This window comes from Opisthorchis viverrini (genome assembly GCF_000715545.1).
Source record: "Opisthorchis viverrini unplaced genomic scaffold opera_v5_69, whole genome shotgun sequence".
In the NCBI taxonomy this organism is placed as follows: domain Eukaryota; kingdom Metazoa; phylum Platyhelminthes; class Trematoda; order Opisthorchiida; family Opisthorchiidae; genus Opisthorchis; species Opisthorchis viverrini.
In genome coordinates, this window is record NW_008751725.1 from 1,686,517 (window position 1) to 1,698,501 (window position 11,985).

Here is an 11,985-nt window from a genome sequence, read left to right on the forward strand (position 1 = left end):
TGCTGCAAAGCTGTGGTCGTTTGACTGTCAGCTTGAAGGGACTCAGCCTTTGTCTTGAATGGTCAGAATGGATCAGAATATATCACGTGGATGGAAGCCAAAAATGTGGGTGTGGCTCTCTTGAAACATACCTTTCTCACTGCACCATGAGAAATCGGCTTAAAAAGCATTCGCCATACTACGGATGACTCAGCGCACCTTCCTTCGTATTAATGGCATAGACCTATAAATACTTTACGAAACCCCTCCCTGAATGTGCCAACCAAGTTGTACATGCACCATGAGAATCGGCTTAAAAAGCATTCGCCATACTACGGATGACTCAGCGCACCTTCCTTCGTATTAATGGCATAGACCTATAAATACTTTACGAAACCCCTCCCTGAATGTGCCAACCAAGTTGTACATACAGGACGCAGGAAGGATGTAACCCTCATTGAGCATCTCCAGTGAGCTGCTCCAAAATGGATGCCGGAGTTGAATACGTGGACTACGAAGGGCGTGACCCGGTGCTTGACCTCCTTCCCTGGAATACCGCCGCTTCTGAGGAGATCTAATACTTACCTATGCCCTGTTTGACCAAGGTCTGGCCAACAGGTTTTTCCAGTTGACCCAGCAAACGCACGGTGGGGGCATGGTAGGTAGTTTTTCCAGCACAGAGCGTACACTTTCATTAGGCAAAACTTTCTCTTATTTCGGGTAGTTGCTGTGTGGAATAACCTTCCACCGACAGTTGTTCACGCTCCACCTAGTACCCAGTTCAAAGCACTACTAGCTAATTTTTATGGGAATCCTGGCGCTGGTAAGCTAACTGCCCCTTGCTGAGAATTTAAACAGCAGTGCTACACCCCGTTCTGGCTTGTGTTTTTCAGGTTAAGGGTATCCGCTGAACAAAAAGAACGAACCAGACCCCGAAAACCTGGGTGAAAGCTTCGGTCCTGTGTATGAATGTGTGAATCCCTGTATCTTATACTAGGGCGCAAGCAACCAATCAACGCCGGGGACGTTCCTTGTCCACCCGCTGACCTCCGTGTACTCTCTTGTGGGAGCTGCACCGTTTTCGGAGTTCAGTCCAAGATGAGTGCAGTCTACCGTGCTGTAATAAATGTAGTGGACAAGGGGGTACCGTCTAGTATGAGGCCATTTTGGGAACATCCGGCTGGCCCCAAAACCGTCTTTTTCTGGGCACCTACGATGAAATGGGTACGTTGCTGTTTTCGTATTTATCGGTCTGAATCAGGCTCTTGTGATTGCCGGAATAAGGGACATGGGACGGCCAGTTGAAAAGGTCAGCACTTTCCAGAGTGTAGCTCTTGCTCTCACTGGCTTGATCTGGTCCCGTTACTCTCTAGTGATAACTCCCAAGAACTGGAACTTGTTCAGTGTCAACATATTCGTTGCTGCCACGGGATTATACCAGCTAGGGCGTAAGGCGTTGTAAGTATGTGATTTTCTGAGAGATTTTTCTTAGACATGAACATGCCATTCGGAAGCCAACTCCGTGACCGCCTCGAAGTTGCCCTCTTCTGACTGTCCAATACATTAGTATGGTAACCTCTGGAGTATCGTCTAACCGAAGGGTGTCCACAAACAATTCCGATTTGATTTTCACTCATACCGCTTTTCTGTACGTTGCATGATCGGTAGGGTGAAAAACAACTTATATAAACTGTGATAATCCACTCAGGTTTTCTTGCGTCTCCAGTGCCTTCACTTCTCTACGCTTCTTGATATACCACAGAATCATAACGAAAAATATTCTGGAGCCAGCTTTTCCGAGGACTCAATCGCATCCTGCAGTTTCCTAGTTATCATTACTGGGGTTGTTCAACGTGTGCCCGCTCGCCCGTCAGGAAAACGGGATGGTAGGAAAACCATTGTTAACTTGTTGAAGTCATTCTAAGTTGGATAAATCGCGTGGATCATCTTACATGTTTGAAGTCAGCTTCTCTTGGAAATCAGTATTCCTGCTTGTTGACAGCTCCTCTTATTATTCCCAGCTTTGTCAGGGGTTTTGTTGCTAGGCCTCGCTTGAACAGTTCAATACCGAACTCTGCCCCTCGACTTCCCCTGTTTAGGTCTGGGCAACCTGGCAGTATCCGAGGCCTCGTGCTTCCTTCTGGTGGCATGGAAGTTAGTCACCGAAAGGCTGCTGCAGTTGAACTTTCAGTTTTTCATTTACCACCGAGTCGCTCTGTGTGTAGTTGCAAATAAACGTTTCCATCCGGACCAAAAGCTGCTAGCCTGACATAGTGGTCAGGCCTGAGTGCTGCATTGACTCACTGGGCTACACTGGCTGGAAAGTTCAAAGCAGAGTAGCCGGACGTAAGGCAACGAACCCCTGAACTACGAATAACCGCAACGCGAAGTGGTCTGGGGATAAAGTACTGCCTCTACCATGGATTTGTGAATATGTTTCCAGCAAGGATTTTTCTTTAGATGGCCAGCATATCCACAATCATGGAAGAAGCAATGTTACTGAAAGGACGAGTCAGAAAAGGTCGACTCTAAAAACCGCACACTCCGGTCGCCCAACGGTTGCTCGTCACCGACGGTGAATCATCCATTGCGGACGAAGTACAGGTAGAAAGTATAAAGAGCCTTATGCCCCTCTAAACACGTTTGTTATTCCAGTAGCACATACGCCTTGCTTCATGTGCCCTCGTTCTAAACCAGTCAGCCTCACTCAGTCCCCGAGAAAACCCTACTGCCCGCTACCTTGTGGTTTATACTCAAGGTGTGGCACTTCAAACACTACCTTCTTGAACAACCGGGAAGTATCGTTCGCCCTTGTAGTTCTCCGATTACCTGCTCCCACCTGCTAAATGACACACCAGTCAATCCATTTTCCAATACCCTAAGCAGTGTTCCGTGTCAAAACTATCACCCAGCAAAGTAAACAAAATCCATTACTGAAATCAAATGGTTTGATCCATACTGCAGCCTTCAATATTCGTGCCCTGTCTAACTAGGCAATAGGTATCTCATGCAGTAATCTTGCTTCCGATTTTCGTTGGTGTTTGTTTTGTCCCATCCAAACACCCCACTTCGGTTCTAGGACTCAAGTGGCTTAGGACTCGCTCAGGTGATCATGACGCAGTGACTCGTGTACCAATGGTTCGGGATTTTCATTCAGCCCCACGACTGAGGGTGCTTTACTGGATCGGACACCAATCGTCTTTGTGCTGTATGGTTTTCCGGTTCAATTAAGGTCAATGCTGGTTTATGTGGTAAGCGGCGTTCATTTGTCATGTCAGCATGTGCCCCGACAAACTGTAGTTCTGAGGATGAAGAAGAGGTACTTTATATAGATCGGTCACGACCGCCTCAGTCCTTGAGAAAAATGGACACAGTAAGCATGGAAACGAGGTCTACGGACAACTGAGATCGCCCGCTTCAGATGTGTACCGATCACACAGCTATAATGGGAGGTGTCCCACGGACACTCGCAGAGTCTCATACCAGGTTGGTCAATGGTTAGAGGTCTGGCAAACACAGTCTCCCGGTATTCTAAGTTGGAGGTTGGAACACATGGCGAATTGTGGAAATGGTAATGCATTTGCATTTCCCGGCAAACACCGCCGCCTTATGGTGAGGCTTCTGAGAACCCTAATCGTCCTGTCTAGGTGTGGGAACTCTGGCAGTATCCCAGCCGACGTACAACTATGATACATACGTCTAACAGTGATCGCATGTCACATCGGCAGTGGCGTGGTGCGTTCAGTCGGGTTGACTTACTTGCTGCATACAGAAGGATGTGTAAGCGAAAACAGGTTACTGCTGACGCCTCCCTTTTTTCTCTTTCTCTCACACACTTTTACCTCCCCCTCTCCCCCAGCCCATTAATGACATTCTCCTTGTAGGCCCAGCACTTAGGACTGATGACTCCGTTCGTCCTGCAATGGTTTTGCTAGTAACATGTGCGTGTCATCCGGTGCCGAGGTACTCAGGCATCGAAATCAGTATTCAAGCCTCGACGCCCAATCTGTCTAGCCGCCTTCAATGTCCGCGCCCTGAAGCAAGCAGGACAACAAGCTACTCTTGCTCTTACGCTGGACTTGCTTGATATTGGTGCTTGGTGTGTATTGGAAACAAGGATTCAAGATGCAAGTGCAGTGGTTGAGCTAACCGCCCCATTACTCATCAAGTTGCTTCCGGCTACGTATCTCTGATGACCCAGAGGCTGCTGCAGCAGGATGGGCGAGGGTTGGTGTCGTCCTAAGTCACCGGGTGGAAGAATCCTTGCTTGACTGGATACCCGTTGACAACCGCCTCTGTGCCGTTCCTATGGTGACGTCCGTGAAGGAGTTTCACAAGCCGGAAGTTGATCGATGTGCTTTGTCGTGTCTGCTTACGTCCCAACTGACTGTAGCTCTGACGTCCTGAATACCCAGTTGTGGCGAGCTAAAAGGTCGCATATCGTTGTGGTTGCCGGAGATCTGAATGCACAAGTGGGCAGACTTAGTACATCTAAGACCCAATTAGGTGGTCTATGTCGACCAAGCTCAGTACGTACAGACAATGATGAACGATCACTTCACTGTGTGCTGATCGCAGGCTGTTTTTATGCAGTACTAACTTCTGAAATAGCTTAAGTCGTCCGACCACATGGTGCCCTCCAACGGCGTACCAGCTACGAACTCAAATCGATCACATTGCCAACAGTTATTGACGGCACGGATCAACAAGTGACTACCGGTCGTTTTGGAACACATTCTTGAATTTCGAACATGCACTCATCCGAAGTCGTTTCCTTCTACTTTTCCAGGGTTGTGTAAGGTTCAGACAAGTCACTTGGCAACTGAGACACTGGCAGATCCAGATGACAGACGAATCGTACTCCAGTTTCTTCCATATGCTCTACCGTCAGATGTGATCTCATACTGGAACGAGATTGTCACCTCTTTGCACAGTACTGGGAATTTCGCCTGTGGCACGACACCACCAGGCGCACTCAAGCATTGGATATCAGACCGAACGGCCACACTGCTTAAATGTTGGAGAAATATCCCACCAGGTGCTGAACGTACACTGATGCGACGATTTATCAGACGTCAAGTGAAAGTGAGCGTGCGAGTCGACTGTGAAGTATGGTGGACACAAGGCCAACTAAATGGAAGAGGCCCAGAAAGCCGGTACTTTCAGAAGACTATTTCAGTTGATCCGTGCGACCGGTCCCCGAAAACCTGCTGTGAGCGAAATTGTCAAGGATAGGAAAGGAATGATCATCTTTAATGAAGAAGGGCGCCTCGACTGTTGGATCGAATACTTCGAACAACAGTTGTGGCCAGCGGCTACCACCAATCTGGAGAACGCTGGACGGTGAATGTGGAACCACCTGTGGCCTCAGCGGATCATGATTGCACATGTCCTTTCAAGCGCCACCGAGGAGGAAGGCAGGTGAGCGAAGCGCCACCGAGCCTCCGGTCAGGATGACCCCCACCTGCACTGTTCAAAAATAGGGGTAAAGTCCTCAGTCATCGCTTGTCTGATCTGTTTGATTCCATTCGGGAAAAGGAGTCTGCCCCAGACACCTGAGGAAGGTGAGTGATAGTGTCCATTTTCAAAAAGGGGCTCGTAGTGAGTGGTAACCACAGGGAGATCAGCTTGACCCCAGTCGTCACGAGACTGTTGGCGTCACTGTGCTTCGTCACCTTACAATGGCTAGTGAAACACTGACCCGAGAGCAGCAAGCTGGATTCCGGCCTTATAGGCCAAATCATCACACTTCGTCAGGTTCTACAACAACGCCATACGTATCGTTCAGCTGTAGCACCCATTCGGTGCCTAACTGTCATGTCACCAGAAGGAAGCACGAGGGCCGGGATACTGCCAGGTTGCCCAAGCCTGGACAGGGGAAGTCGAGAGGCAGAGGTCGGGTTCGAACCACGGACCTTCTGGTCAGTAAATTCGCGCTCCAACCACTGAGCTATCTATCACGCTATACGTATAAGCGACCAACAATTCTAGTGTTCCTGGATTTTCAAGGTTCATTGGACTGCGTTGACCGGTGTGTTGTTCGTGACACACTTGCCCTTCAAGGAATGCCCCGAAGTTCGGAGGCATAATAGACTCTTTGTATTTTCAGACTTCTGGACGTGTGAAAGTATACGGAGAGCTCCCCAAAAGCTCCCATACACAAAGTGGTGTCTGTCAGGTATGCCCACTCCATTCCTATTTAACTTCGTGATCGACGAAATCATGAGACGAATGCCGGAAGGTCCCCAAAAATAGCCTGTGGCGAAATCGTTGTCGATCTTGAATATGCAGATGATATTGTTCTTGTCCTCGAACAGAAGGAGAAGGCACAGGCTTTTTGGATGGACTAGCAAAATTAATCCCGTCCTTTGCTTTGCACTTTGCACCCACAAACTGTAAGGTCGTGCTCCTGAACACGCCTTTTACAATCCAGGAAGAGGCATTAGATGTTGTGGAGCATTCTACATATTTTGGAAGTTGTGTTATTTCCGATCGCAGTGTGACAAATAAGGTCAATGCACGAATCTGCAAGGCCCGGGTCGCCTGCTAATTTGAGACATCTATGACTTGAAAGTGGTGTATCCCTGGATCTCAAGGGACATGCATATCAAGCTACAGTGCTGGTTGTTTTTGTTGTATGGCTGTGAGACTTGGCCTGTTCGAGCAATTGAACCGAGACGTCTTCAGGTGTTTGACAATCGTCCCAGACCCATAGCTCGTGTGGGTTGGTGTTGGCGAATCCGTAACGAGGCAGTTAGAAAGTGAGTTTTCGTTTGTACAATGGGCACATCTATTGAAGGATGTGTCCAGCACATGAAGCTGCGTTGGTCGGGAAATGTGTTGTATATGCCTAAGCATCGTTTGTCATTTCCATGCCCAATTCAAAGTGGCGGAAGCAGAAGGGTGGCCAACCCTTAACCTGGCAGAGGGGTATGAAGGAGATTACGAAGCGTTTGGGTGCTGTTGGTGCCACTCGCTTTCCAGGATGGCGACTGCGTGACCCCCACTGTGCCTAGATGGAAACGCTGAAAGATGTGGCTGCTAATCGATATCAGTGGCGTTCTTGTTGTCAGTTTCTATCCAGATTGTGTGAATGAGTGTCTGGAGATGTAGGCACGTCGGAATGATTGTAGTAAGCTAGCACTTAGTCAATTCCCCCTTCACTTTTATGATTTTCTTCACGATAAGAATTTCTAATACATCATTGTTGTGCGGCAGCGAAGTGTCAGTGTTGAACACTGATTTTATGCTGTTGATTATTATGATGCCTCAGAAGCGTTGCTAGTTTGAAATGGCGGGTTGGTAACGAGATCATTAGAAAACGGTTAAAATTAAAAAAAGATCGTTCTGCTGTAGCATCCTTCCAGTGCCTAGTTGCCATGCTACCCGAAGGAAGTGCGAGGGCTGGGATACTGCCTGGTTGCCCGAACCTAGTCAGGGGAAGTCGAGAGACAGAGATAGGGTTCGAACCATGAACCTTCCGCTCTAACCACTTGAGTCATCTCACCCCTCGTAGGAAGCGGGTATCTGGTTGTGTACCATGTGTTTCAATCGTGGAGGATCTCCGGCACCATCGACTCAGTCATGTTTTACGCATGCCCAAACGTCGTCCACAAGTGTTTTTCTGCGTGCCTCCTTCAGATCGGCGGAAATCGCGAGGTGGACACGTAGTGTGTGAAAGAGATTACGAAGAGTGAGTGTTGTTGATGTGCGCCTTCCAAAATAGAGTCCTCTTGCTCCCGCCTGCGCTTGGCTGGAGACACCACAAGAAATGGTGGTTGGTCGATATCAGTGGCGTTCATGCTGTCAGTTTCCTTCCGGATTGTGTTAGGGTGCTTGGAGGTGTAGGCACTTCCGAATGCCTGCAACAAGCCACCACAAGTTTCTTTCCTTTGCCAACCCCTACCTCTTTTCATTCTATGGTTTCAAATATTAGATAAACTTTGTGATTGTACGGTAGTGAAGCGTTATTGTCAACACTGGTGTTGCTGTCTCTGATGAGGGTGATGATGACCTCAGTTATATGCTAACCATTGTGTGTTCCTGGCCAGTACGAACTTCTAGCACAAGCGCTCACATTGAGTTACTTGGAGGCCACCAACCGTGAGTCAGTCATGGACTCATTTGGATTGTGTGGCTATCAGTTAACTACGGAAGTCCTGGATTTATGACTGCCGTTCCTCTTAGGGTATACAACTTGACTTCGGTCATGCCGTTGTGCGTGCTCAGTTATCACTTCGCATTCCGTCCGCATTACGCAGCCCGAAGCAATTCAAATCCGTTTACCAACTTCGTCGAGTTTCAGTAGACCAAGGGTGTTAGGCTGATCCGGGTGAAAAATCACTGGAAACGCACTGATCATGCAAATGAAAAACATTGGTTGGGGGCTGAGTGGAAGCGAATCAGAGGGTATGTTTTTTTGCTCTTAAAACTATCCATCCAACTCGGCTAAATGAACATTGGATGTAGTCGACATCATCAGGTCTTATTGCTGCCGGAATATCCATGCCAGCATCTAGCGGCTATGATGGCACACGCACATCACTCAAACGCCGGATAATCAAGAGCTTGAAGAATGACGGAAAATGCTGGTGGATTGCGAAGGCCCAAAGATGAAGAAGGCTTTTACTACAAGCAACAGTCGCATCTTGTTTCACCTGATTCAATCAACCAGTCAAAAGGCGACGTGTCAGCGAAACACTGCGAAAGTCATCCTTTTGAGCAATAGGCTGAACAATTTAAAGAGCCGTTCAAATCCAGTTAACCGTGAAGTTGAACATTACATGGGATAGCGGAAAATCTTGCCTAAGTCCGAACAATTACATAGGTGAAAAGTCCTAAACCTAAGTACGGACCTGCGGCCGCACAGGAAGAATTCAATAGCTTCGTGTTTGATGAGCATGCCATCCGATTCTGCTATATTCCACTGCTTGCACTCTACGGATTGGCGCACTGTCAGTGAAGCAGGCAATGCTTGATTGCTGGTATTCATGTAGTTGTTCCAGAACATAGCTTGGTGGGGAGACTTGGTCAGTGTAACCTTGCTCCGGGTAAAAACCTGCTCAGTTTAGTCTGTTACGTGATTGTCTTTCGGTGGGGATGCGACCCACAAGGAGGATGGTAAGGATTTTCTCTGCCAATATAAATAGACTTCTACCGCGGCAGTTGTCAGGACCTGATTTGTCACCGTTTTTGTGAAGTGATGGAGGAATGGAGGCGCTCCAGTCGGATATAAACACCTGGCTATATCAGACCGAAAAGAATAGATAATAAATGCGAGAGGGTAGTTTTATACGCCCTACTTATTTATGCATGTATTCAGTCTTCACCTGGTGCCTTCCGGTTTTTGAACTGATCGATGGGCGAGATGTCTCAAGTGTTTAGGGCGCGAATTTACTAACCAAAAGGTCTGTGGTTCGAACCCGACCTCTACCTCTCGACTTCCTCTGTCTAGGCTTGGGCAACCAGGCAGTATCCCAGCCCTCGTGCTTCCTTCGAGTAGCATGGCAGCTCATCATCATCATCATCATGATGGCAGCTAGGCACCGGAAAGGTGTCACAACTGAACAATTCTTTTCGATGCTTCCGTTTTCTTTCTTTGGAGGGCCACAGCTTGTGCCATACGATGATATGTGTGCGGGGGAGCTAATGCTTGGAAAGGGAAGCATGCAAATGCATGTAGTTTAGGGTTTGTTTTGACTGTCTTTCCCATCAAGAAAGTTTGCTGCTATTGTCAGGAATTATTTTGTCAGGTCCGATACGCTGACTGGGTTGTGGAGCTAATTATTTCAAGTGGCTTATCAGAGAAAGGGAAATAGCTTAGCATAGCCATCAACAATTGTCGTACATTTATACCACATCAGGCCAGTGGTAATTCCGGAGGTCTTCGTTATAGTGGGTTTCTGGGCGCCGAGGTGTGCCGTATCTTGACGCGTTTGATAATCTCATCTCGTTAGCCTTGTTTGAAAACTATATGATTGGCTCTGAAGTTCACTCCTACTCTCAGCGTTGTTTAGATCCTGAGTGCCTAATAGCAACAGGGATCGCACAAACTACATACATGCATATGGTCCAACCCAATGGCTCACGACTGACGTTATTTAGAGATTCTTAGTTATCCAGGAAGTCGAGCAGTGAGGTACCGTGTTTTTTCAGGTCTAGTTGTTGTTTGTACGAGTATGAGTTGACGCTGCTTTGTTTTTCTGTTTCCGCCCCTCTAAAGGGACGGTAATTCTCTACATATTAGAATCACGCTGGGATGTACTCGATCTGGCAGACTGTGCGTCTGTCATCTGGGTACTAAATTAGCAAGTGCTTTTTGGGATGCTGGAAGCGCAACATCTGGACGATCGTAGCCGATGAGGTTAGAACGCCTGTTACCACTTTCTCACCTGTTCCATAGCTCCTTCTCCCAATGAATGACGCTCTGAAGTCTTGTGCGAGTCTTCCTGTTACGAGCAACCACTAACACGTCACACCGGTATTTTCCCAATAGCTGTTATGAGGTCGTGTCGTAAATTCCATCATTTTGCAGCTTACAACTCAATGTTAGTGAGTATGCTGTTGCGACGGTTGTGGTGTGGTAGCGCGTAGTTTAAGGTAGAAGGTGTACGTAAAAACTTTTTTAAATATGCAAGTAAAAACGAACAGCGGATTAATGATTAAGAATGAGAGACTAGACACAATACCCACAATGATTTCGTGACATCGCCGTGTCGATGCGTTCCTCATTAGTATCGTTGGTGGCCCTTGGTACCTCAGTGCCGCAGATGATATACAATAGAACAACTAAGGGCATTTTTTGTTTTTCGTGGTTCGTTCCCAGGTCGTGCGTTCTCCTCTTTGTGGTATCTTCCAGTCAGAATCTGTCTAAGCAAACGGCACATCGAGACAATCGGTCGCCTGGGGTACGACAACCGTGGCCCAATCAGCGCAGTTTTTGCACCGGAATCACCTCGTCTACTGAACAAGCAGCTGATTTGTTACCAAAATCCATTCATCGCATTTCAGTATTGTTTAATCGATGTTCCCATGAAAAAATTTGTAATGCTTCAACGGTACGTACGGTTCAAAACATAGCAGCTAGGCTTTACAGCCATGAAACAAAACTGGACGCACTGCCGCATTGTAGAACCTGTCCACCAACAGGCTAATGTCACGCAGATATCATAAGTGCCTAAGTTGAACGAAAGCAAAATGGGCTGTAGCGATCTTAACACTCACTTCGTCGGCGCTGCCGATATCCGACGTGATGTAACTGCTCAGATAAGTAAATCCGTCCACTGTATGTGGGGAGGGGGTGAGATGGCCCAGTGGTTACAGCGCGAGTGTACTAACTGGAAACTCCGTGGTTCGAACCCGACCTCTGCCTCTTGACTTCTACTTAGGCTTTGGCGACCAGGTAGTACCCAAACCCTCTTGCTTTCTTCAGGTTGTACGGCAGCTAGACCGAAAGAGTTCTACAGCTGAACGATCCCCCCGCTATATTTGGTGGTACTGTTGCCATAATCAACTTTGGCCGTCCACTCACCCGGTCTTGTAATAGCATCTGGCTTTTTGAGAATGTAGAGCGCATACCAAAACGTGTCTTGTATTATTAGGTGTATTTCGTAACCGAATACTATATAAACCGAGTAGTGCAATATTCTCTGAATACTCCAAGTGCTTCCCAGAAAGGATATCCATTCCGGGATCCATCCTGCGAAAGTTTCTTCGATAATTGATCCTATTACTATTTGAAAGGAAAAAGGTGACGAAGATAGCCCTAACGGGGCTATCACCTATCACCACCTAACTCGTTTGGTGGTGAATTCAAAAGAATGCTCTCCGTGGGCCCTGATACATTAACGAGTGTTGGAACATAATGTTTGCTGGCATTCCTTTGTGGGAGCACGGTGATCTTGAAAAAGGAGTGAAATTAGCACATTTCGTGCCTCGCTACCAAGTTCATAGGCTGCACTGTATTAACTATATATATTTTCCGAGCATTTCGACAAAACCGTATCT

The 11,985-nt window shown here is 47.5% G+C and overlaps 1 protein-coding gene across 1 annotated transcript; it reads left to right on the plus strand.

Annotated features, from left to right (window-relative positions):
• Positions 1-464: 464 nt before the first annotated feature.
• On the plus strand, positions 465-4,066 carry T265_04307 (hypothetical protein; the record flags this gene model as incomplete). Its single annotated transcript, XM_009169006.1, is given in 9 exon segments — positions 465-509; positions 655-802; positions 879-962; positions 977-1,203; positions 1,241-1,437; positions 2,010-2,196; positions 3,212-3,352; positions 3,627-3,773; positions 3,839-4,066. 9 exon segments carry the CDS (start codon positions 465-467, stop codon positions 4,064-4,066), a joined length of 1,404 nt encoding a protein of 467 aa, XP_009167270.1.
• Between the last annotated feature and the right edge of the window lie 7,919 nt (positions 4,067-11,985).